At 50.9% G+C, this 26,809-nt stretch overlaps 1 protein-coding gene across 2 annotated transcripts in view; it reads right to left on the minus strand.

Moving 5' to 3' along the window:
• Positions 1–26,809, minus strand: part of PLXNA2 (plexin A2) — a 158,664-nt gene that overhangs the window by 19,722 nt on the left and 112,133 nt on the right. For both annotated transcript variants that reach the window (XM_065854699.2, XM_071817606.1), the window contains exons 13-22: positions 22,305–22,456; positions 19,122–19,239; positions 15,803–15,939; positions 11,879–12,046; positions 10,527–10,620; positions 8,293–8,532; positions 7,968–8,111; positions 6,573–6,807; positions 5,019–5,161; positions 3,162–3,430 (exon numbers count right to left, since the gene is read on the minus strand). In XM_065854699.2, coding sequence (XP_065710771.1) covers positions 3,162–3,430; positions 5,019–5,161; positions 6,573–6,807; positions 7,968–8,111; positions 8,293–8,532; positions 10,527–10,620; positions 11,879–12,046; positions 15,803–15,939; positions 19,122–19,239; positions 22,305–22,456 — 1,700 coding nt within the window. The remainder of the gene's footprint in view (positions 1–3,161; positions 3,431–5,018; positions 5,162–6,572; positions 6,808–7,967; positions 8,112–8,292; positions 8,533–10,526; positions 10,621–11,878; positions 12,047–15,802; positions 15,940–19,121; positions 19,240–22,304; positions 22,457–26,809) is intronic.

Consider the following 26,809-nt stretch of genomic DNA (forward strand, 5'->3'; position numbering starts at 1 on the left):
TCTCAGCAAGCTCAGAGCAGTGGATCCCACACCCTGCAGCAATGGAGCTGGGAAAGGGGCTCCAAGTGTGATGGGAGAGGCTGAGGGAGCTGGGGGGTTCAGCTGGAGAACAGGAGCTGAGGGGAGACCTTCTGATCTCTGAACTGCCTGAAAGGAGCTTGGAGCCAGGGGGGTCAGGCTCTGCTCCCCAGGAACAAGCGCCAGGAGCAGAGGAAACGGCCTCAAGTTGCACCAGGGGAGGTTGAAGTTGGATCTGGGGAACAATTTCTTCCCCAAAGGGCTGTGGGGCATTGGAACAGGCTGCCCAGGGCAGTGCTGGAGTCACCATCCCTGGAGGGTTGGACAGACGGACATGAGGTTCTCAGGGACATGGGGCAGTGCCAGGGCTGGGGAACGGTTGGACTCAATGAATGTGAGCATCTCTTCCAACCAAAACGACTCTACAGTTCTATCCTTCCCTCTGGGGACCATGCTCCCCACCCTGGACCCTTTTCCCCATTCTCCCCCATTCACTTTGCTGCCTGGAATTAAGGACGTGTATGTATTCCTACAGCATGTTTGAAAACTGGCATTTAATGAAAAACACACACAATCAAAGCAACAGGATTTGATCCCAAAGTCAAGCACATCAAGTAGAAATGGGAGGCACAGATTTCAGCAAACAAAACCTGACGCCAGGCGGCAAACGGGCCTGGGGGGTCACATTATCCATCATCTCTTAGGATTGCAACATCTGCCAGGAATTTGTGAAAATGTCTGCAGATCCCCAAAGAATTTCAGCCTGAATTGATTAACTGCCTAAAAATTCACCCTACAAATTGACACGCGCATTGTTCTCCTGTTTAAAATATTTCAGTCACCCAATTAAGGAGGGGAAGCGCTTACAGTGCTGTGCCAGTGAGCCATGGAAAATGGAGAGTCGGTGATACAAACTAAAGAATAAGTGAAAAAAACCCAGAAAATTATACATTCAGGACGTCGAGCTGAATATTAATTTAATAAACTACTTTGTTAATAGGATATTAAATTAAGAATTGGCGAGTTTCCTGCTAGCCCTTCCAGTGAAGTAATGCTGTGTTCTGTCACTGTTGCCTGCTCGTGGCCTGACACCAGCACCATAAAAATAACTGAAATATGAGTGACAGAAATTGGGGCTTGTTGTGCGGGAGAAGGATATCAGATAGTCCCATGCTTAGCTGTTCCCTTTTATTTCTTAATCAGAAATACAGCATCGGCTGAATGGAGCAGCAAAAACAAACACTTTGGATCATTTCTCCTTACTTTCAAGCACCGAATGTCACTTCCAATTCAGCACAGACTGACCCTGTGAGATATCTGCAGTGTATAAGTCCAGGGGATGGCCAAGAATTCGGTTAATCATCACTGGCTGAGGAGAGGGGCTGCTCAGAACCTTCCTTGCTGCTGGAGCACTGCAGGCTCCTTGTGAACAATTCTGCTCTATATACTTTCCCCAGCCGCCTCTGCCTTTGAAACGGGCTCAGTAAAGCCAGCCCTTAAGCCCAGCCTGCCAGCACGGGGCCTGACCTCCCTAGGCGGGGAGGCTGAGCTGGTATCTGAAACACTGCTATAGATCTGCCTCTAAGAATGAAAAAAATAAGCTCCTGAAGATTAACACGGCAGGGGAGAATCCCCAGACTTGGAGAAAACCCTTCTCATATTGACCACATATCAAGGGCAAAGCAGAATCCAGACTTTCCAAAGGAGTCTGACGCCAGCGAGCAGCTCCTTGGCTGCTCCTCCGCCTTTCTGAGGCATTGGGAATAAAACAAAACTAAACAAAAAGAGCTGAGAGAACCCCCAAAATAAATATGTATTTTATTAATTTTCCCTGCTATAACTAGGCCTCCAAACTGCTGTGTGATGCTCTCTGTGCCAGGAACCCGAGCAGCTATTTGATTTCATGTCAACTTTTTCGCTGCCTCCCGTGAGGGGTAGGCGTGGAAGAAAGAGAGGAAGAACTGAGTGCCAATTATCAACTGCTGCCACCACAGAGCTCAAAAGATAATAAAAAACCCCAAATATATCCCACTTTATGGCTGATCGCTCCTTATGAAGTCTGAGCAAGACGTTCCAACCGGGCTGTTTTGTGCACCAAGCCAACCCAAGAGTCTCCAGGCCTGTAGTGATAGGACAAGGGGCAATACTTTTAAACTTAAAGAGGGGAGATTCAGACTAGATATAAGGAATAGATTTTTCCCGTTGAGGGTGGTAAATCACTGGGACAGGGAGGTGGTAGATGTCCCATTCCTGGAGACGCCCAGGGTCAGGTTTCCCATGAAATGGGTAAATCCCGGTGTTGCCCATGGCCCCGTCTCTTTGCTGGGTGCTGCAGGAGGAGTGGGCACAGCTCTCATCGCCGGCCGTGTATTTTTTGGAGCACTGCGAAAAGTCATTACTGATGGCTGAGGCAGAAGACGCCTTCCCAGCGACTCGTCAAACCACAAGGGAAATTAAGACGGCTTCCTTTTCCGAGATGAGTTATTGCCTCCGCAAACACAGCCAGATTTAAAGCAATTTCCTGTCAAGTATATTCATTATGGCTGGAGGAATCCCTGAGTTTTGCCTAGAGCTGTGAAATCCTCCCCTCGCCTTCATCCACCCGCTCCAGCGAGATGCCGGCAGAGCTGCAGGTGCCGCCACGTTCCTGCCACCGGCCAAGAACAGGACCCAAAGGGACACAGACAGAGGTGGCCCATGACATGGAGAACAGGGGGAGCCTTTGACTTGGAGCTGCTGGTCTGGCCTGCATGTGGCTCCAGGGACAATTCATGACATTGCCCATCTGAGCGGTACTTTTCCTCACTAGGTCTTCAATGCTCTGCTCATCACAATAATACGGGGAGACAGGGACATGAGGAAGAAGTTGTTGCCCCTGAGGGTGGTGAGAGCCTGGCCCAGGTTGACCAGAGAGGTGGTGGATGAACCATCCCTGGAGACATCCCAGGCCAGGCTGGACGGGGCTCTGAGCACCCTGAGCTGGTGAAGATGTCCCTGTCATGGCAGGGGGGGCACCGGATGAGCCGTGAAGGTCCCTCCAACCCAAACTATTATATGATTCTATGACCCAAAGTACTGTATAGACATGTCAGAAATCATGTCTTGCCCTTAAGAGCTTGAAGTCCCCTGGCCCCCCGTGGTACCTGCGCAGGAGCAGTTTGGGGTGGTTCTTGTTTTCCAGGTTCTTCTCGATGAGGTCGGAGAGCAGCTGCTTCAGCACGTCGGTGGCGTACTCCAGCTTGCCCTGCAGCCCCGTCATGATGAGCGAGGCCACGTTGCCGCGGTCGCGCATGGAGAAGCTGCGCTGCAGCTCCAGCGTCCGGATGAAGGTCAGCAGGAAGACTTTGTTGTTGATCAGCTGGGCAAAGAGCTTCAAGGCCTTCTCCACGCTCTGCTGCCCGTTCCCTTGGACCTGCGGTGGAGGAGAACAGGCCCATCAGCCACGGCGTGGGAGGATGAGGGTCTGGAGAGCAGCACTGCGCCAGCACTGCCATCACTATGGGGGGTTAACCCTTGGTGCACAAGCCAGTACCCCATCTCTCAGGGTCCCAGCATCCCCAAACACGGTCTCTGGTCAGTCCTGAACAAACATCACCCCTTCTATCCTCCCCCAGCACGGCTCGCCTTAATCATTGCTCCGAGCTGCACTCTCTGCATGCCATAAAGCTGCTGCTTGGAGGCTAACGGCCCTATAAATGACATACAATTTTGCTTGTTCTGCACAAAAAGTGACACTCTTGTAAGTAAATTAAATACCAATTTAGACTATTGCTTTATTATGGGACAAGTGTAAAAAATTAATTGAGGCTTTCAGCCAGTTGCAGATTCAAGTAATTCATTACAAGTGAAAATGATGAACTACATTAAGCAACTCTTTACCAAACATCTTGGAGACTTATGTATTGGTTTTGCTAACGTTACATAATTAAGCAACTGTGTAATTGGCAACACATTTATCACTTCTGCAACTCTGTTTTTCATGAGTAAAACAAATAAAAAGCATTCATATTTGTTTGCTAGAGCATCAGCTTATTTGGCAGTTTAAACAGCGAACATAATGCTTGGGACTGGAAAAGCCAAGGGAGGAGAATGGGCTGGGAGATGCCGGTTCAAAACCTGCTTGGGTTTCACCAACACCACAGCAGCTGCTCGGTGCTGGAAAGGAATGTGATTTGATGCATTAATGCTATGCAGTGCTTGCCTGGAAGAGCAACGCAGCCGTATGGAGGACGAGCAACCAAGATTTCTATCTCTGACATCTCTGGCTGAAGATTTGAGCCGCTCCCTGTCTGTGTGAATGCAATTGGACTTGGAGGATTTACTGGAGCAATTCTAAGCTCTGAGAGGGAACGCTGAGCCCGGTACCTCCGGGCAGCCCCACGCTCTGTGGCTGATAATGTTTCTTGAGGCAGCATCATTTTCATTTTCGGTGCTCTCACAGATGACTATGGCCCATCTGCAAGGTGATCTGATGGACCCTTTCATATTACCAATTTTTCTTTATCCTCAGTAAAAATCTCATATTTCTATCTTTACATATAAAGGTGGGAAAGCCAGGAGATGCCAGCGCTCGCTGGCGGGCAGGCGGGAGGGCGCTTGCCCTCCTGTGGACACACCACGAACAGCAGCAGTGAGAGGATGCAGGATGCTCCAGGCAGGATGCTCCCAGCCTTCCCCTGCACCTTCGGGTGACTCAGGACTTTAAAAGGACACCAATACCTTATCTGGCATGCTTTGCTGCTGGCCTACAGCAATATAAAACCCCGTAAAATAAAACTAAAGCAACACTGGGAGAAGACACTGAAAGGCAGCAAGCCATACGTGATGGAGTTGAAACACCATGTTCTTCATTACAATGAACTCGGGGTTTATCCTGCTAACCCCGGTGCCTCTAATATAATAGGATTTGGTGTGGAGGGTATAAAGGTGCTTCAGGGTTTCACACTGGCTTCCCTGAGGGATGTTCTGCAGGGCCAGAGCATACACAGCCTGTTCCTCACCTCCAGCTCCCGCAGAACAGGATGGTCCTCGATGCCGGGGAAAAGGACCCTCATGGCATAGGTCCGATAGTCGAGGTACGGGATCCCAGAGCGATCCAGGTCGCTGGTTAATTCATTGATGTCTGTCTGCAGCTCTGCAAAAGCTATTTTGGGGAAAAGAGAAGGAGACAGAGAAACATCGTGAGCTCCGCGGCAGAGGTTCTGGGGAGGGGGGGTTGGCTGCATTGGGGGCACAGCAGCAACCTGAAATGGGCCAGCTCGTGAAATCAATTTGGAGAAGACCTTGCCATGTAGCTCAGACAGACCCTCACCCTCAGAGGCTGTCTCAGCAGCCAAGAGCGAGAGAGCACACGCTGCACAGAGCAGATGCTGAGAACAAAAGATGCGTATGAATTTGTATGCAGTTCACACCTGTGTACATACACCTAAAACACCTTTAAAGGCTGTAGATAGAAATGAGGGTCTATTTTCAATACTCAGTGCCTCCCGTATTTTCCTTTCTTCTTCTCCTCCCCCTCTATCAACAGTTGCCAGAATAATCAAATCTGATGCAGATCAAACGCAAGCAGAAACTGCTTGCTGCAGGGGTCAGGGAGGAATTTATTCTTCCTCTCGTAACATAACATGAGCGTGTCATACAGCTGCATGTGTCCTTGTGTTCATTCTGCAAAGTACGAAACGCTGGCTCGGTAAGGGCTCTGTACCCCAGCTAGGGCTGTGCCCATGCCGAGGATGTGCTCTCTCCTGTATACATCTCATTTTTGTCCTATGCTTTCAAGGCTATCCTTTTAAAATCAGCTGTACAAATCCAATGCAACTATCTCTATACACAGAAGTCACAGTATGAAATTTGCTGCTTTCTATTTATTTTCCTTTGATTCGCTAAGCTCCCTTCTAGCTAGAAGGATGTATGAAACAACAGCAGCAGCCCACCCCACAATGTTTTTCTGTCTCAGCCCACCAACTACAGCAATATCTGCCCACCTCCCACAGCCCAGGCTTGCAAAGGACAGGGCTCGTCTGTGTTAAAGCCTGCAAGCAGCCAGTCTGGCTACTCCAAATAACACACAGGATTTCCCAGCAGCAAAAATGCTTGAAGAGTTCCTTCCTAACCCCCAGACCTCCTCTTACTGCTCTAGGCTCACATCTTATAGCGCAGAGGAGGGACTGGACCAGCTTCCCTCCCGCCTTCCCTTTGGGATAGACGCTGTTTCTTGGGGGTCTGAACCTCTTCTGCTCCCTCTGTGCCTTTTATAAGAGCCCTCTATTAAAAGGCCGTTAGACAAGGGGGCATATTGTGCCGGGCACCCCGGGGCTCTGGCGATGCGATCCAGGGATGTCGCTTAAGCAGGATCAAGCTCTAATCCCATTCTCTGCACATCAGGCAGCGGAGCTGCTGCTGACACGCTGGTTGCCCTCCCTCCGTGCAAACCTCGCGGGGACACGCACCCCGCTCCTCGCTGCAGAAATGGGGTGGCTGAGGTGGGGAAAAGCCGGGGAGGAGAGCACAGGGTGGCAGCACCCAGAGAGTGCCCAGTCCCAGGCAGTACTGACCCTCTTTGCACTCCAGGGCCACCCGGGACTCGAGATTGTCCATCTGCATCTGCAGCCTCTTGAGAGTCAGGTCGTTCTCTCGGGACTTGCGCTTGTAGGCGATGAGGACGATGATGACGATGATGAGGAGCAGGCTGCCTCCGGCGGCGATGCTGACGATGGCGGGCAGGGTCAGGAGGCTGTCCGAGATGATGCTCACCGAGCCAGGGGAGAAGATGATACCACCAACACGCACCTGCAAAGCACAGCACAGGTAACCAGGAGCTTCGGGTGGGGGTGTCAGCCTGTCCCAAAGCCCTTTCTGTCCTTCCCAGCCAGGACACACACAGTACGGGCTGTACAGACCCCTAAGGATGCACTGAACTTGTTTCAGTCGAGGCTATAGCAGCTCCGACCGCCTTCAAGCACGGAGGGTGCAGCCTATGCGAACACAGCCAGGCTTCAAGTCATGATAAATGTGCCAGCCCTTCACTATCTGAGCTTTGTTCTTATTATCTGATGGCTCCATTTGACTTTCATTTTATAAGCTTTCAACTCCCTTTTGTAAACTGCGGACATTAGCAACCCAGTGATTATTGCCCTGACAAGAAACCAGAGCGACTGGAAGGAGAGAACAGAGAAGGGAAGAGAAAGCCCCAGGTGAGAGCCACAGAACAACCCCGCTGGAGGTTAATGCTGGGATGGGCTTTTCTTGTGCCCTGGCTGCAGATGGAGCAGCTCTCAGCTGGGCTGTGCTTCTGTCAATCACACTGTGATAATGTGAATATGTTTTGGATGCTGAACTTAAAGGGAAATAAATCACAATTACGATTGCATTTGGGCTCTACTCAAGCTCTTCGGCAGCTGCGTGCTTGGTCTGCGAGCGGATCAGAGGAACCAGCAATGCCCAAAACCAAAGCGGAGTTAGACACCGACTGTTATCCTGGATGAGGCTGTTGATCCGACCAGTACATTGTCCAGATGTCCCTGGCTGCTGTTGCTTCGGGAAAAGGCAAAACCTTTCCATCCGCTTGGCAGCCCAGATCTGGCTACAAGGACTGGTAAAATCCCCACAGGAGGGAGAACATAGCCTGCTGAAAATGGTCTCACCTACTGATGGAAGAGCAATCGGCACCGGAGAAAAGTACCTGGCACTGAAGGCACTGCCAGACCAAAGATTTGGTCCTTCTAGAAGGCTCTGATAGCAGATGGTGAGTCTCGGGGAGGGAAGAAGCTTCTCCATGCTAATGCACATCAATATTTTAAGCTTCCAATTAGACAGCCATAAAGATCTAAAACCCTACTGATCCTTGGACAAGACATTGCACTCGATATCAGAGCGAGTTAGGGAGGAGGAGGAGAAGGGATGGGCAGGAGGGAGGGAAGGGATGCTGACGGGAACGTGCGGTCCCTCACCATCACTTTGTGCTGCCCGGTGAGGTTGGGCGGCTCGCACAGCAGCTGCGTCTCGGAGACGGTGACGGCGCAGGGGGTTTCTCCGATCAGGACGGTGTAGTTGAGCTTCGCTCCTCCCGGAGCGGGTGGGCACAGGTTCCTGCCCTAGGGACAAGGGGACAGAAGACTGTACAAAGATGCAGCGCATCTCTCCAGTTTCCATCTCATCCCCAGCTCGTGCAAACGATGGGACTCCACCCAGCACACCCCATTATCTAAAGAGGGTATAAAACTACTCTCTTTGAGATTTCTTTTGCCTCTTCCCACGGGGTGAGGGTCTCCTTACCTTCAGGATGATGGGTGACCCTGGCTTCTGCTCCAGCACCCCCGTTGGGCTCAGGAGTTCAAAGGTGGGGTTGGGGTAGTAGATGAACTTGGTGTCGTTGTAGACCAGCAGGGACTGCACGTTGTTAAAGATAAACCCGAACTCATCCGGCCGCTCCACGGCGTCCAGGCCGGGCCGGTACTCGGGGGTGAGCGGGGGGGCCAGGCAGGCCAGCGCTGTGGCGTTCACCACCTCGCAGACCTGCGGGGAAGGAGATGCTTTGAGAAACGGCAGAAAAAACACTTTACCCTGACCTGGACAACAATGTTCTGGTCCCTTGAAAAAGCCCAGCGGACTCGAGTTTAGATCGGAAATATTTAAGCCATAGTTTGATGCATTACAGCCATAGGTGGGGGGTATTTCCTTTTGCACGCTGGTGCAGAGACAGAGAATAAGCTTCAAAATGAGCAATGTTTTAAAGGAGACAGAGGTTCTTTCCAATCACATCCTCTTTGGCAATGCTGGCTTTGTAACAAACCCATCGTGAATACCCGGTCCCTGCTACAAACTGGTGATTAGAGGTGATTCCTGAATACCAGCAAGGGAGAGGAACCATCACCTGACACTCATGGGCTGGAGGGGACATGAAGGTCAATTCCCCCTGGGCTTGGGACACCCCCAGCTCCCCCAGCTCTGCAAACAGAGAACTGGCTGATTTATGACACTCTTGCCTTATAAAGCATCAAGAGCCCAACCGTTTGGCCTCTTTCCATAAGGGGAAGATCTAATTTCACTCAATTTGGTGTCTCCAGAATTATTTTTGTAGCGCTACAACTGCAACTGCTAACAACAAAATTAGATGTCTTTAAAAAGAGCTCAGACAGAAAAGGTCTTCGGAGGGGAAGGTAGAAAGGGAATAGGAAAAGACTGCTAAGCGATTTGCCCTTTCCAAGATAATACAGATTCAGTCAGAAAGATCACTGCATAGAAACAATATTTTTCAGTTTTACTTGGCTGAAATAATTTCTGCGGGTCCTGGAGGTACAATTCTTACTTGCAGCACACAAGAACACCGCTTAGTTTCCATTTAGCTGAGGATTCGTTTCAGTTTCTCACTTTTGGACTGAAAAACTACTGGTAGGGGAAGGAGGTTGCATTCCAGATCAACCCCAAACTCTGCTACCAGCTCCTTGCTTCAGGAACATCAGGGTGATAGGAGGGACGAGGGGAAGGAGGCATAAAAATAACACCTGGCTTCAGCAAAATACCCAGAGCCCCATGCCCAGCATCCTTTGCCCAGGGAAGCAGCACTCAGCCTTATTGCAGTGACCAAGCTGCAGAAATGACCCAAAAGCTTCTTTTTCAGAAGCGGTTTCCCTCTGTTCTTCCCTTCCTGGGCTGGTATGGGCTTCCCAGGCCCAGAGATGCGGCCTGAGGTTTATTTATAGAGAGGTGGCTGGGGAGACTAGTTAAGCGTAGCAGCCTCATCACAGGCAGGTCTCAGCGCTGAGCTCTGGGCTTTTACAGAGCAGGAGCAGGATTAAAATGGGAAGTGTGGAGTGGTTGGGGACGATGGGGACAGCTACACTTGGACCTGCCATTGCAATGTGCCCATAGAGCTGAGGAACAGGGAAGGGAAGGATGCTGGGGAGAGGAGAGAGCTCAGGCTCAGGGGGCAATAACAAAAGGGGGAATTTCAGCAGTGAAACAAGTTTATCTGACCCAAGGTAGAGTTTGAAGTGATGGAGATGACCTGAAGTGGAGGTCTAAACTAAAGGTTTAAACTAAAGGAGGGGAGATTCAGGCTGGACATGAGGAAGAAATTGTTGGCCCTGAGGGTGGTGAGAGCCTGGCCCAGGTTGGGCAGAGAGGTGGTGGCTGAACCATCCCTGGAGACATCCCAGGCCAGGCTGGACGGGGCTCTGAGCAACCTGAGCTGGTGAAGATGTCCCTGCTCATGGCAGGGGTGGCACTGGATGAGCTGTGAAGGTCCCTACAACCCAAACTATTATATGGAATCCTCCATTCCTAGCTTTACAAACTCCTTGACAGTTACTGTGCTGCTGAGGAAGAAACGCCCCATTTCTGCATGTCAGAATCCCTTTCACCTCAGCTGGGGAGCCTGGAAAGTCAAGAGAAATCCCCTAGAGCAGCTAATGCCACGGCAAGTCCCACCATGCAGAGGGCACTGGGACCAGTAAGGGTATGTGGGCAGCCGGTGGGATGCTCCCAAGCAGCTGCCAGCACCCACTTACATTGACAAACTCCTTCCCGTTGTGCTTGACGCGGATCCTCGGCTCCTGGATCACATCCAGGTTGGAGCCGGTGACAGTCAGAGGCGTGTGGCCGCTGCGGAGAAGCGGAGACACTTGATTAATGGAGGGGCTGGGGCTGTGCAGAGAGGCTGGGCTCGACGCTAAGGATGCTTGTTCATCTCAGAAAGATGTTTTCTGCAGACACTTCAGGCACCAGGCGACAGCGTGGATTAATACCCGCTCCCTGGGGACGGTGTCTCAAGTTCACTCGATTCTTTAGTCCCAGCTGGACCCTCTCCCACCTACCAGCATTGCAAGGCAGCAGGATGAGAAACGGGACCAAAGAAATCAACTGAGCTGAGACTAAATACGTAAGACAATAAATTAGTCACAGTGTTTAATGATTTACACAGCGATGTTTTTAAGGAACATGAGAAATGGTACGTGCAGTGAAGGAACTGACGTGCACTTGCATCTGGACTGCAGACGCAGTAAATTGTCACACAGAGCAGGGGAGGGATGAAGAGCACCCGGTGCCATTGGGCCCAGGGAGGACACAACCCCCTGGGCTGGAGAACCCACGTTCTCCTATAGCCAGTGCCCCTGAGTAAAGTCTTTCACTCTTGGCTTCTTCTATCATGTGTTAATTGGAGCAGCACAGCCTCGTTCACCCCAGCACCTCTGCAGCAGAGCACGGCTGTTCCCATCACACCCATCCCACCCCAAACCTGACTCGAATTTGGACTCCAAGCAAACACCCTGCGGAGCCTGCTGCGAGACACTTACTTCTTTCATGGGCAATTTTAAAAAATAATTGGAATTTGAAATGAATAGCTGTGTTACCGCCCTTGTGAGCACAACCATTAAAGTAACACCAGGGGACGAGTGTGGCCCAGGGTTTTTAGCAGCAAGGACGTCACCGTGATGTGACAGCGCCGGCCGCCCCACTCCTAGCAGTGAATCTGGGACAAACAGTACATTTTGATTAGCATCAGCTTTTTCTTTTCTTGGTGGTTGCTGGTTTTGTTTTATTCCAGGACTACAAGAAGGAGCCTTTAATGAGCAATTGTGCACTCCTTCAGCAGATGGAAGTGATCTTGGGGCTTTATTCGTGCGCCCAGAATCTCGGTGCAGACTGCTACTGCTGTAATTGCCTCGGTAATTACAACTATAGTAACACTGGACCTGATTTTTGGTAAATGCAAACACCGCAGATGCCCAACACTGACAAATCCAAGACGCTGGGTGTGATGTGCATTTCCAAATAGACCCTCTTCTGTCCTCACTGAGCATATGCTGAGAGAGAAGACCCAGACCAGGTTACCTCTCCGGTTGTCGGAGCCTTGCGTTACCTGGCGATGCTCCACTCGGGTTCAATGTGCTGCACCTTCGGGTCCTCGATGTACTCGAACAGCAAAGTCCGCTCCAGCTGAGCCCGGTCAACGCTGACAGAGACGTGAACAGCGCCCAGGCCATGGGCGGATGGGGCCGATACGCAGACGATCTCGTTCATGGATCGCCTGGGCGAGAGAGAAACCGGGGAAGCATTAACGGGCGGTCATGAAACGGAAGAAAAATGACCCTCTGCCCTGGGGCAGCTCACAAAAAAGCTGAGCCATCAGTCACCCCAGACTCTGACACCTGCAAAGGGGATGAGCCCCTGAGGCAGGCAGGAGGGTGTCACTGGTGTCACCGGAGGGCACTCTGCCCACCACGAGAGGCGCGGGGCTCCCTGCAATCACTCTTTGTGCCAAACCGCAGCCGCCCGCACCCCTCTGTGAACCCGCTGCCTTCTGCTGGGTGTGTGAAAACAGATGGCTGCTTTTTAAATGCGATGCAGAAGCTCACTGAAAAGCCAAATTCTTCCCCTCCCCAGCCCACGGCACACACGGGCCCTTGTGAGCAGCATAAAGGAGCCGGCGCAGCCCCCGCCTGGGAATGGCGATGCCACCGCCACCGCTGCCTCCCAGCTTTGTGTCCCCGTCAGAGCAGGGGTGACCTCGGCCTCGGCGCTGCCTGGCTGGACACAACAGACCATCTGCTCCCACCGGAGCAGGGCGAGGCGGCAGCGGAGCGAGGTGCTGGCAAAGCACAAAGGCGCTGGTGGATGGATGGATGGAGAAAGGGAATGGGATCTGAGCGGAGCCACTGCTGGGACAGAGCTGTGAGGGAGGGTCTGGGTGATGCTCCTACAAAAAGTGCTGGAGTGACATCCCTGGAACGCCAGTGCCCCTGCACAGCCACCTGCGGGTGGTCCCACCTGCCCAAACCTGTCCCCACTTCACTGACAAGGTTTTGGTGTTTTCCTGGCTCATTTAGAATCACGGAACAGTTTGGATAGAACGGACCTTCCCAGCTCCCCCAGTGCCACCCCTGCCATGAGCAGGGACATCCTCACCAGCTCAGGTTGCTCAGAGCCCCGTCCAGCCTGGCCTGGGATGTCTCCAGGGATGGTTCATCCACCACCTCTCCGGCCAACCTGGGCCAGGCTCTCACCACCCTCAGGGCCAACAATTCCTTCCTCATGTCTGGCCTGAATCTCCCTCCTTTAGTTTAAAACCATCACCCCTTGAGCAACAAGGCCATCCTAAAATTCAGCTTTGGCTTTTCACGGGGGAGAGGGCAGGCAGGTCCTTCAGCTCCTCACTGACAGTTTGGTGCTTCAATCAGAAACTGGCACTGTTGCACGTCCAGCCTTCAGCATCCTCACCCTCCTCGGAGGCTGCGCGACTCATGGAGGTGGCTGAACATCAAAGGCTGAAGTGCAGCCCTGGCCCTATTCTGCTTCCAGGAACACTCTGGTGTCTGTGCCTGGGCAACAGGGATGCTGCAGGGTCCTTTTTCTGAGCCCTTACACACTCCCTGCCCTCCCGAAGTTATACGGGCACAGGGGGCTATTGAACATTGGGTACCACAATGCTTCCAGCTGCCATCCACCATAACTGAACGAACAGAACCACCTAAAACATCTGAAGCAAACTCGACTCGACTGTTTCTATTGATGCAACTACATGTCTGCCCTTTCCCATCCTGCTCCTCCCTCCTTCATCTTACTCTCACTCTCCACCTAGGTGTAATTTAACCATGAAACCATTCTTGCGCGAGCAGCGCGTTTCTCCACGCTCCTTGCTGATTCTCAAGAGTGTTCCCGTGCAGCTGAAGAGCTGCCTGCTGACTTCTCTGCCTGCTGCCTTCTCTGCCTGCTGCCTGCCCTGCCTGCTTAGCTCTGGCACGAGATGCAGAGTGACGCACGGCTGCTGGCAGAGCCGCTCTCTGGCTCCCTCTGATCAGCTAATTAGCTTTCCGCGCTATTATTACGTCGTCATGGTGAATCTACCCACTCCTCCGATCACAGAGGGGGAGAATGGGGGAAGCTGTAATTAGAGGGAATCTCGTTAGAAACTGCTTCATCTAATCAGGCTCCCCCACACCCTCGAGTACAATTGAAGTTCATTGCCTCACAACAGTCCAAGCAAAACAAAGGGCACAGCGTGACCGCACGTGAGGGATGGTGCCGTTCATACGCTGCCACTTGCTTTGTTGAAGTTTCTACTTGCCTCCCGCAATTAGAACAAACAGAGAATGCCAAACTCGTCCAGGTTTTGCAGGGCAGCATCCGCAGGTTCCCTGATTATAACCCTGTATTTAAGGGATTCTGTTTCAGGGTGGATTCTGCTCCTGAGCCAGCTCGCAGGCTGCTTCTGCTGGTGGTAACACCATTATTGAGGATGCAATCTGGCATCTTTGCTTCCGATACAGGAAAAAACGTTGATGGAACACTCGGAGTGCTCAGCACTCACAGAATTCATCTGCACTTGAAACCTCAGCATGTCCAGACCTCCTGAAGCACCGATCTAGGATGGACCTAGAACAAGCACTGCTAATAGCCCAACATGCTGAATGCCCACAGCTCCCATTGCAGAGAACCTCTCAGGTTTCCAGTTGAGAAATTCACCTCAGAGGGTCTTTCCTTTCCCAGAAGCATCCTCGGTCCCTCCTGGGAAGCCTGAGCGAGGATTTGACAAGCAGAATCCCTTTGCACATCGCACCATTTTGCTTTGGCTGTCCCCACGCTATGAAATACAGGGTGTTTCAAAAAGATAGACCCAATTTTAAAGCAGTGTATATATATATATATATAAATTTGAATATCTGAAAACACCCCGTACACACTGCCAGCTGCTGCAGGACACCCACATACAGCTGGTGCGGGGCACGCATGTGTACATGACGCACACAGATGTATCCTGCGTGTATCTGTTTTTAACTAAGCCCCAAGAAAACCCATTAAACCCTGCAAATGTCAACTCCGTGTTTACACTGCTGGCTGAAAAGCAAATTTGCCATCGAAATCCCAGAGGAGACTGATGGCTGCGCAGGTTTCGCAGCAGAAGGTGCGTGCGATGCTCGCTTTGCTCCGCCACGCAGGAGCTCACCCCTCGCTCAGGCCATTTTTAGGAGGTCAAGGTACCTGCAGCAGCGGCTGAAATAAAAGTGACGCAAGCCGTTGATCTGTGAAAAGCTAGATGTTTCTTATGAACGTTACATTTTCTTCAGATCGCCCAGGTTGATGACTACTATAAATATTTTACAACGGCAGTGATGTTTGCTTGAGGGTTTTGGACCAGTTAACATTGTAAAGGCATTAAAATGAAATAACGAACAGAACTAATACACACGCAATCCCTCCCCCACCAAGCAAGGCTCAGTCACACTGAGAGGCAAAATGGTTTCATGTAATAAAAGAGGGAATGGGAGCCCACGGCGGGGGTCACAGAATGTCAGGGGTTGAAGGGACCTGGAAAGCTCATCCAGTGCAATCCCCCCATGGAGCAGGAACACCCAGCTGAGGTTCCACAGGAAGGGGTCCAGGCGGGTTTGAATGTCTGCAGAGAAGGAGACTCCACAACCCCCCTGGGCAGCCTGGGCCAGGCTCTGACACCCTCACCAGGAAGAAGTTGCTTCTCAAATTTAAGTGGAACCTCTTGTGTTACTGCTTGTACCCATTGCCCCTTGTCCTGTCACTGGTTGTCACTGAGAAGAGCCTGGCTCCATCCTCCTGACACTCCCCCTTTCCATATTGATCCCCATGAATGAGTCCCCCCTCAGTCTCCTCTTCTCCAGCTCCAGAGCCCCAGCTCCCTCAGCCTTTCCTCACACGGGAGATGCTCCACTCCCTTCAGCATCTTCGTCCCCAGACAAATTTTTGCTGTGGCTCTGTGTGTGGCTACAGCAGATATACGGTGTTGTGGCCTCAATAACCAGCAGCCCCTTACCCATAGAATTCGCAGGTTTGGTTTCCCAGGAGCACCGAGACACGGCTGCCGGCTCCCAGGTAGTGCCCGGAGATGGTCACCATGGTCCCTCCCGACTCGGGGCCGCGGCTGGGGTTCAGAAAACTCACCGCTGGCGTCTGGGGACAGAAAAGGGACAAAGTCAGCATCCCCACCAATGAGTGACCGCGCGGGGGTTGTGCTGGAGAAGCATCCAAGCACCTTCTCATCTTTGGATGAACCGTGATACCCTTTTCCAAACAAAAAAGCAAACGGACAACTGGCAAATCTCCTGTTAAATTTTCAAAGCCGGCTCTGAAAAAGAGACGCGCCTCAACAAAATTATTGCAAACTTTGTATTTACCTTCAGCTTTTGTCCTTAAACAAATGTAAGCTGTTTGCACCACAGTTTCAAACCTGAAGTATATCCAAAGCCACTTGAACCCAAATGTTTAAAGTTTGCCAATGTGGCAGAGGTTCAAAAAAACCCCCCCAGCATCTGGTAATGGGAAATACCGCACAACTTCAACAAAAGGCAGCACCGCCGGGGACAGTATTGTGGGGACAGAGCCTGTTTGCCATCGCTGATGGAAAGGCGTCCTCGGTGGGCAAACTTAGATCCCACACGACATTTTATTGGTGATAGTGCAGCAACGCCACTTCTTCATCCCACCTTGCACCACGATAGCTATTTATTCCTCTTAATAGAATTTGCGGAAAGCAGGTACCGTTTTATTTGTTTTCAATCCGCGGATATTACCAAATTGTTTTGCTATTATTTCACATTACCCTCTTTATGACTCTCATCTGCAAAGCCTGGCAGGCTCCCAGCTCCGCTCCCCTGGTACCACCTGCTTGGCAGCTCCCCGCGTTGGTCCTGTTTTCACAACGCAACACGTGTTTTCTGGGTGCCGGAGCATTTGCCAAAGTGGCTTAGACCAAAAGCCTCGTTTGACTCCTGAACAGACCAGAGAAAGATGCACCATCCACCCTGTTGTGGATAATTCTGGAATAACGTTGCAGGAGGGAAGGGTTTGTCCTTTAGCTGCTCATGGTCGGCTCACAGCTCTTATCCCAGTTGGGGTCAGGAGTTGGACTCGATGATCCTTGTGTGTCCCTTCAAGCTCAGGATATTCTATAATTACTCCAGCAATATCAGGCAATAGGAACGGTCATAGCAACGTTTACAAAGGCTTGGGAGCATTTCATACGGCAAAAAGGATTCCAAAATGCAAAAAGAACCCCTCCAAAGGATGTTCCCATACACACAGACTGGAAGCACGGCCCTCCTCTGCATTCAGACTGAATTACAAGCACCTCCTGGCTACCAGCAGCTGTGAGCATCACCTTGTCTGAGCGCTGCAAACCTTGGAAATACAAAGCACTGTCAAAAATAGAAACTCGGGCAGTAACCCTGAGCGGTTATTCTTGTAAACAAGACGACAGGAGAGCTGAGGGCCCATCCTAAACACCCACAAAACCTCTCAAGGCTGGGGTGGGAGCAGCATTGGATGAGGGCCTGAAAGCTGATTGAGAATTTTCCATCTTCAGCTTATGATCTGGCGATAATTATGACAGATTTACAGATCCAAAGTAGCTCCAAGGTTCCACCTCCCCAGACAAAACGGGTGTAATTAAGGTGACAGCATCGCTCCTGCACCGTGTCAGGCACCAGATGAGCTCACCAAGGCATGAACCCTCTCAGGGTCAGAACAGAGCTCTGCTTTAAGGCACAAATCAATTTTACTACTGACTTCAATGGCATAAACCGGCTGTAACGGAATTTGCGACGGCGCTAAAGAGAAAAATAGAGGCCAACCAACAAAAGGAAATGATGTGCTAGAAGTTTTAGATGCCTGAGAAAAAGAAAGGATATAATCAGGGTAAGTGCTGGAAATCAGAAGCAACAATGCAAAGGATGATGATGCTCGGCATATGCTCACTGGGTATTGCAAGGTACTACTCAAGATTCATCTCTGCAATTACCTTCCCCTGGCTCCTGGTTATTATTTTACACAAAGCAAGAAAGCGGCTTCCTTGTGTTGCATGGGAACCTGCCCTTCGACGATGCCAAATCTGGGGGTGACACCGGCAGTGCCCTGTGCTGATCAGAGGGGTTTCTGGCATATCTGAGCAAAACATGATGATATTTTGCACCCTTGCTATGTCGTTGAATAAATAAAATCCCAGGGGAGGGTGTGTTGCTTACAACGCTGATAGGGTGGCGGGGGCTGGCGTGATTTATCTCTCAATTAGTTTACAAATCGTGGACAATTGGTAAGTGCTGGCATTTCCCTGCATACAGACTCCACTAAACACAAAATCAATGTGGTTGGATGAAGTGCCCTGTTTAGGCAAAACTGCAGATACGAAAAACCCCAGCTGCGGCTTTTCAGTTTATGAATCAAAAGGCTGTTAATTAAGCAAAAGAAAGAAGCGACCCACTCAACTGATGGAAGCCCACGAACCCAAATCGCAGCCCTCCATGAAGCAGGTAGAGAAAAGCCTACGCTGAACCAGCATCTTTGGAGGGGAAACAAAAAATCCCTGAATATTTGGATGCAGAATTACCCTTCCATTCCCAAAGGGCATCACGGGGAAAAAAATACATCTATACACACAGAAACTAACCCAGATATGTTTAGGTTTCAAAGGCAGTTGATTAGAAGTGAGTTTCTAGCAGGAGCTCAGCACCTGAGCTGCAGAAGGACGGACTCTGGTGCTTGCTCTGCTGTTTGTGTTCATGCAAAAAGGTCCATCGGTGCCTGGATGTGCGCACATGTATGTAAAGAAACAACTTCAAAACCAGCAAGAAAAAGCTCTCTGGGTTCACCCCCATTAACTAAGCACCAAACTAACGATGTCCGTTACAAACGAAGGAAAATTCTGAGTGCTCACCCCAACTCCTTGACAATTCCTGAATGCACAGAAAGTCCTCAGGTGCAGAACAAAGTTACGCTTTGTGTAACGCTCCTGCTGGGATTACAACAATGCACTTTGCAAGGGGTAACCGAGCCTAGGAATTCAGAAAGTTATCACTATTTCAGAGGTGCAAAGCTGAAAGCAAACGCTGTGGGAACCCTGGGTTTCTGTTCCACCTAAACCCTGTTTATCCCATAGACCTGCGTGAGCTCTAGATACCGAAAATTCGGCTCGTTGGCTACCAACAAATCACGCGATGCCATGGGGAATCCATCGGGAAAGGACGGCAAAGCTGGGATTGCCTTGTGGCGTTGGAGCCCGTCCGTTTGACACCCGCAGAGCACGGCTGTTCCCACGGGGACACGTGCTGTCCCCCAGCCCCCCGCGGCAGGACACTCACCACGAACATGTACTGCTGCGCGGACCTGGCCGTGAACTCGGGCTTGCACTCCCCGATGCACAGGAGCACGGGGCCGGAGCTGATCCCTGGAAGCGCCTGCCCCATCTCACAGACGATCCTGGAAGCAGAAATGCCGCAGTGAGGCTTTGGCAGGAGGTGCCACCCTGTGCAGCTCCATGCGGGGCCGCCTTGCCTTTTTCCTTCTTATTTTTCTTCTTTTTTTTTCCCCCAACCCTCTTTAACTTTGATATCTGCCTCTTTAGAAGAAGTTAATTACTAAGTCTATTTTTACCCCATGTAGTAATTTAAAGAAAAAAAAAAAAATCAAAATTAGACATAATTATTACAAGCTGTAAACTCCAGAGCAAAGCAGAGCACTAATGGCAATATATTAGCCAGCAGCAAAGTGAGTGCGAAGTCCTTAGAGTAACAGATGAGTTCATTAAGGGAACAGCTCAGACTGCAGGCTCCCAGTTAATCAAAAATGGAGTAACCTGCTCGGGGATGATAGAGACAGCGCAAAGAGAAGGCTCTGCAGGGGAGACAGGGCTGGATAACGCGGAAAATAACAGTGCTAGGAAACGGAGTTAGTGGCACTGAAAGACATGGATCTTGCATGGTCCATCCTGGGCAGGGAAAGGCATCAGGACAGGAGAGCTGCTGGGGTTAATGGGAAGGGGAGGAAACCCTCGTTATGCACCCTGTGGGTATGTAATCCAAAAATCCCCGAGCGCTGGGAACACATAATGCCAATTGGAGATGAGACCAAGCGACCGCCGGTCATGCCAGCAGAGGTTTTCAAAGGGATGTCGGCTGGCAGGGCTCCCCAGTTGCACCTAAAGGGCATGGATGCTGCTTGGTCTCACAGCAACGCCAGAAACACAAATTCTAGAGCATCCCACCAGGCACTGGAGACCCGAGGACAGGAGTAACGTGCCTCAGGACAGAGGGATGCAGTAATGTGGGTGATGAGATGCTTGTTGGTGTTTGGTCCTGAGGAAGAGCCAGAGCATCCCCGTCCCCAAAGCGGCGGAGGAAACGTTCGCCAATCACACACAAATGCATGAGAGGCTCCAATTTGTGAAGGCAGCGTTTCAGCTGCCTTCAGCAGCATTAAATTCACTCCAAATAAAATAAAAAGACTAAGGGGAAAAAAGAACCTGCAGACAGCATGCACAGGTGATGCCAGGAGACCTAATGAAATACACACACGCTCGTAAAGAGCTCTAATGCGCGAGTCCTTATTACTGCACATGAAAACGAGTTGCCTAGAGAGATGCTGCCTTTGGAGAAGAGGGACTGAAGCATCTCAGCTGTGTGCCTTCATCTGCCACGTGCTCCTCTCTCTGCCTTTCAAGCAGACATCGCCCGTGCACCTCTCTGTTCATTATTTCTCCCGCAAACTGGCAGTAGGGGGTAGGACACAGGGTTGTGGGCTCGGGATGGCGTTTGGGAGCAAAAATCCCAGCTCCCGACAGCCCAGGGGCAAACAACACAAGGTGAAAGGACTCCCGACACCCCACGGGTAGCAGAGGAGAGCGGAGGTTTTCTTCCACGAGCAGCAAGGATGCACCAAATGCTAAAAACAGGGGTAAATGCCAAATTCTCAACTATTTGCCAGCAGAACAGCAGCTGCTGTAGAGTAGCAGGGATGTGGGACGGGGCAGAGGGACCTGGTACACCTGATCCCGATCCCTGATAAAAGCCAAATTCCCAGCAGGTACCTTGTTACAAAATGATGCATTGGGCAGAGCTGTAGGGTGCTGATTGCTGGGCTAAGTGGCCCTTTCACCAACATTAACCTAATTGCTGGCTGATAGATTGCGTGGCTGGAGCATATGGTGAGTCATTACAGTCTTGGAATTCAGTCTGCCCACAGAACCCTTAAGAGGGTCCTTTTATCTGTATTCATCTTTAAAAAGCAGCTCTCATGCTAACTCTCACTGTTATCTGCCCAGGGTAAATGTTTTAATGATGTTAACAAACTTTGAAAGCTCAAGAGCCGTAATTAGAGTCATGATTATAAAATCAGGGTTTCATACCATCAAAGGAGGATAATTTCATAATCTTCCATCCTTTATTTGAAAAATAAAATAAAACAAAACGCTGCTCAGCAGAACAGCCCAAACAGCTCGCAGTGACTGTACTGTTGGTGCAGTGTTTGGAGCTGTTCCTGCAGTAACACCAACGATGCTTTGCACATCCAGCGATCGGAAAATACTTCCTAACCGATAAACTGCACGCATTCTTGCTGCTCGGGAGATTAATGTCATATATGTCTTTACAGGTGGGGAAACAAAGACAAGGAGCGAACAACAAGCAAACCAACACCAACATGTCCTAGTGACAGGTCCTTCCACTGCCCTGGGGATCAGATGGGACCCACCAAATGCATTTCACCGCTAGAACAAAACCACAACTGCTGCCAAAGCCGGGGTAGGTCCGTGCTGCTGGGACCAGTCACCACGAGCATCCACAGTCCTACTGCGCAGAACATCATTCTGGTCCCCAGCAGGTGACATTAGCCAACCCAAGGGGACACATCACACATCGCCCTGCACAAATGACCCCCAACGCACCCCTCAGCACCTTGGCTACATCAGAACAACCCCCCTCCGCAACCACCAACAGGAGCGTGTGTCACTTTGGGAGGCTTATTCACCCATCCTCTGTTACGTGCCTATTTTCTAATTTTCGGCTGACATTTTTCTTAGTGAAATAAATGAATTGACTCCAGTGGAGGCCCATTCGGATTAAGCGGCTGTCACTGCCTCACCCGCCTAACAAATGGCTGCGCGCAGCCGGCAGCGCCGCCGGAATGTCAAGTGCGACGGGGAGCGGAGGGGGCAGAGAGGCTCGGCAAGGTGCTCATCAGAAAAGTTGCTTAGCAAAGCAGGAACTGCAGTGTGGAAGAAAACAAAACACTTAAAGATAAGCGTAAAGGGCTGTTTAACCCCTCTGAGAAAGCGTCCTCATCTCCTTTTGGCATAGGAATGGCACGTCCTGCTCCAGGCACCATCCATCACCAGAACGCTCGCTGAAGGTCTGGAAATGGTGTGGAGATGATGCCCAGGGTTTGGGTGGGTTATTGGCCTCCTGTGTGTGCTGGAGGCCAGGGAAGAAGCTTTGTGCAGCTCTGGGGACCCGCGGTGGGGATGGGGGAGGTTCCTGGAGGCCACTCACTGCTCTGCGACCACGTAGTGCTCGGGGAGGGGTGTGCACTGCACCCCAGCAACCTGCACGCCATGGGCGATCTCGGAGAAATCCAGGCCCAGGTTGACGCCGCGGATGGTCACCCTCGTCCCTCCTTCTGGGGGGCCCGACACGGTCAGGATCTAGAGGGAAACAAGAGACAGGAAAGTTGAGCTGGTGTCCCTGTGCCACCTGCGCTGCTTTAACCCCACGTCTGGCTTGGAAGTTAAAACTTGAGCTTTGCAGGCTGCAACATCCACCTGCTCCTGCTGCCCAACCCAGGCCAGCAGCACCTTCTCATGACCCTCCGGATGTCTCGCAGAAGCCCAAACAGGTCAATCCACCACAGATGGATTTCAGCCCAAGGATGCTGAAATCCAGCTCCAAGAGAGGACATCGAGCTCCCTGAGCTGGCCAGGAGATGTGGGCAATGCCTTCCCCAGCAACCCTTGCAGAAGGATAAGACTGGCTGCTTATTGTATATATCCAGAAGATGGTAAGTCACCTTCCAGAAGTTGCCTGCTTCTTTGGAGAACTTCGTTTGCTTCTGCCTTGGCTCTTCTCGGAAAGTTAATGTCACATTTTATTAGGAAGCTGGCACCACAAATGACTTGCAAATGTTAAAGGGTGAGGTCTGTGCTTTAAAGCTGCCTGTTTATAGCCTGCCTCAGCCATAATCATCCCTGCTTCTATAGACTTTCATTAAGGACAATATCCTCTTCAATTAGGAGTATAAATTACAATAATGTATAGTCACAAAATTTGGACCGAAGACTCTCGAACAGTTGTCCTGAATCTCCCACTGGTCTGTTGTTGCTCTTGGGCGAGTTGCTAGTCTTCTCCACGCTACAGCTGTTATTAATAAATAAACATAATCCACAATAACGCAATTTCATTAGTTTAATGGATAAAGCTTGTTTACGCTTGTTTGTTCCACCCTTGTCTTTGGCAGAAGATCTGAGCTCCTCAAACCCTTTTCCTTAGCATTTCTGGATGGATGGCTGCTTTTCTTTTACCTTCTTTAGAGCTCGCTGTTTGCTGGATGTGAGCGGGTTAGGAAGGCAGCAAAACATCATCAGAGCCTGTCCCAGGGACCCCCCACACTTCCCAGCGCCATGGGGCACGTCTGCCCCTTCCCACCCAACGCGAACGGCCAGGACACCCCCACTCCCCATCACTTCTGCTCCTCCAAGTGCCCACGCCGCGTTGCAAATCTCAGCTGATGCCATTTCTCCTCCTCCCTTGCTTATGCCTTATAATTTCATGCTCTTCATCTCTGCTCTTAAGGTGCTGCCATTGAACTCGGCCTCACATGCTGGGGCTCAGCCCGCTCCGGAGCTGCACCCTGTCCCAAACCACCACCTCCTTCCCCCGCCTACGCTTTCATTTCTACCTCCCTCACTGCACGACTGAGGTTTCTAATTTATTCACCATACGCTGTCTGTCGTGCTGCTCTTTTCCGTTCACTCACACCGCGCCGCGTGTCTTGTACCATTTAGCTCCGTGAAGCACCGCGGGCCCGTAAAAGACGCTACAAAAATCAAGTTGCATTGTGTTACGCCGAGTCCTGAAGGCCTGCGCGGGCGATGTTTACATCGCTAGCTGGGAATCACCTGAACTCGGCAGTTCATGTACTTGACAGTTACAACTGTCCTTTGCAGCTCTAGATTATGTTAAAATGTGTTTGCTGGAGCACTTACACCACCGGGCTCATTGTCTCATCGCTGCTCAAAAGAAGAAACGCTTTGCCATTTCCCGACCTTACCGCAACCGGCAGAGCCAACCGGCCCCGCCGAACAAAGCGGAGCCCATTCTGTATTTTGAAAATGTCCTGACCTGGAAAATCCCCAATATGGAGCTCCACTCGACCTAGATTTTAGTGGCCGCTAATTGAACAGTTTTGAAGTAACTGTGCCATAAAGCAGCCCCAGGGTTAGAACAGATGCATTCAATTAATTACAGCTGGGGAGATTCGGTCAAAATCGTGGAGAGAAGATAAGTCTTAAAGGTCCCGGTGCACTGAGTGCTGGTGACCTCTCCGAGCATCACCTGTCCGGCCACATCCCTGGGTCACCTCGACGCCTTGCGGGTGCCCGGCAGAGGCACCTCCAGCGAACCCAGGGCTGTGGTTTTGCTGGGTTGCTGCTCAGGCTGCGGGGCTGGCTGGTCCAGATGAAGAAAAAACATCCATCAGTTTCAATAAATATACTTAAATACAGCGGCTTTCCGCTCCAAGGTCTGTGGAAGATCAAAAGAACCTGCAAAGGGCAGCTGAGCAAAACCAAGGCCATTACAAGGAGTTTCACATGGTTTAGGTGCCTGTATATCTGCTGGAAGTTTTTTGGGGGTTGTTTGCAGAACTGAAGCGGTTTGAAAGTCACCGAGATCTAAAGTGGGGTCTGGGAGGCTTTGGTTTTGCTGATCCCCTGAATTATTCTGAGCAGGTCACCTCTCCCCTCTGCATTGGCCTCGCCTTGCATGAACAAATAGGCAATCGACCACCTATAATAATAAAAAACAAACCAAAAAAAAGCAATTCCTGCTGTTCAGCGACAGGATTTATGCAAGTGCGAAGCTCTGTGTTATTCACAGAAAGCATCCACGTCTGGAGATGGAGCGAGTGTCGGCAGGAGCTCAGTTTTATCACCGAAGGGATGCAGAAGCACCACTGCACCTCTGGTTTTGCTGCTTCCTACTTGAAACCAAGGTGGGGATCCCCGAGGTGGAGATCCAGGGGATCTCAGGGATCCCTGAAGTTGGGATCCCAGGGTTCCAGCAGGCGACACAGTGCCAGCACGCTGCCTCCCAGCCTGCAGCAGACTCTGCCACAACGGTGCAGATCAATGTCCTCTTGCTGGCTGCACGGTTCAGCGTTTCTGACATAAAGCAATATTTTGCCTCCAGAAAGCGCCTGTGCACTAGACAGGGAGACCGAGGACTGGCTGGGAATCCGATGGGATTTTCCTCCCGGAGCTGGGGGCAAGGAACGAGCCCAAGACTGTTCTGCACAAAACCCACTTGGCATCTGTTCGGGTGCGGAGTGAGCGCCCGGCTCTCAGAATAAATGACATAACCCCCTGCCCCCCTCCCAAAATTTCATCCACCTTCATTCTCTTTGTCTTTTTTCTCATCCTGCTCTAAGCTGGCTGGATCCCAGCTGATGAGCCCAGCAGGGAACCAGCACATAAGCATTGTCATCCCGGCATGATCCCTCCTTGTCCCTGCCTTAGCTGATAGCACATTCAGAACCTAATTGTTATCTCAGCAGAGCAACTCCATTATTCAGCCTGACACTGCTCCCCCCCTTCAGCTGTTTGTTGCACTGATGTTATATTAATGAGGCCTGCAAATAAATGAATAGGAGATCAGAGTGCCGCTTGTTCGCGAGAAAACTGATTTTTATTTATTTATTGCTAAGACCACAGACCGTGTGGAAGTTTGACGCTGTTAAAGGGACATTGCTGGTGACAGCTGGGTCTCTCGCTCAGAAAGAAGGGCTGTGCATACCCTACTGCTCATTTACTTTTATGACTATTAAAACATGATTCCTTACTAGTTATGCATCCCCCGAAGGCACTGGCGCCTGGGCGCAAGGCCCTTGACCTCCGGCTTGGCAGAAAGAGTGAACCTGGCCAAATGAAGCAAAAGGAGTGGAAAACAGCCCATATTAAAGTCTCTTTTAGCCTGAGTCATCCAGGCTGCAACGCAAGCCCCAGTGTGAGAGCAAATGCTGCCCAGTCGAGTCTGTCAATGCCGGTGGTGCGGGATGGAGAATGTGTCACCGTGTCACCAGCCTTAAACCTGCCCGGAGGAGGTGGGTGCACAGCTCTGCAGCACCAGCCATTGCAAAATGGTACCCAAAATACTGAAAAAAACCCCAGATGCCAGTAAAAAGGCACCTAATAGCAATGAAGGCTGCAAAGGTCTCATCTGCAAGACTATGTCATACACTTTTCTGGAGGGGAAAGGGGATGAGAGAAGGTAATCCGTGCTGTTGGAAGGTTTGGGTTTAGGAATATCGACCCTGCAGGGGTTTTTATTGGGGCTTTACCATTTTCTATAGAACTTTTCAAAATTCGGTAAGAGTTTTTAGCCCTATACAGCATCCTTCCCATCACTGGATCCCAAAGCACGTGAAAAGAGCCACTGGTTCCCTCTGCTTTCCCCCTTCTTCTACAACAGTGAAAACTGCAAACTTGACTTTAATTAGAAAAAGAAATGTTATGAATTCATAAAGGGTGGGAGGTGGAGTTCAAGTTAAAACACCAAACACCCCAAGACCTGTGATAAGATCACAACCGCTCACGATACATCCCCCTGAAACCTGTATTTTCTATCACTGACCCTCAGTGCAGAAAAGCACAGGCATGTCCTGCTCCATTCCCTCATCTCCAAACCCACTCAGGGCCATCTCCTGTGCTCCAAACGTCCCCTGGCGAGGTGTCCCACGTTTCCCGCTTTGAAAGCTGAGACACAGCCCTGGTTACAGAGAGAAG

Source organism: Patagioenas fasciata, chromosome 21, assembly GCF_037038585.1.
Source record: "Patagioenas fasciata isolate bPatFas1 chromosome 21, bPatFas1.hap1, whole genome shotgun sequence".
NCBI lineage: Eukaryota > Metazoa > Chordata > Aves > Columbiformes > Columbidae > Patagioenas > Patagioenas fasciata.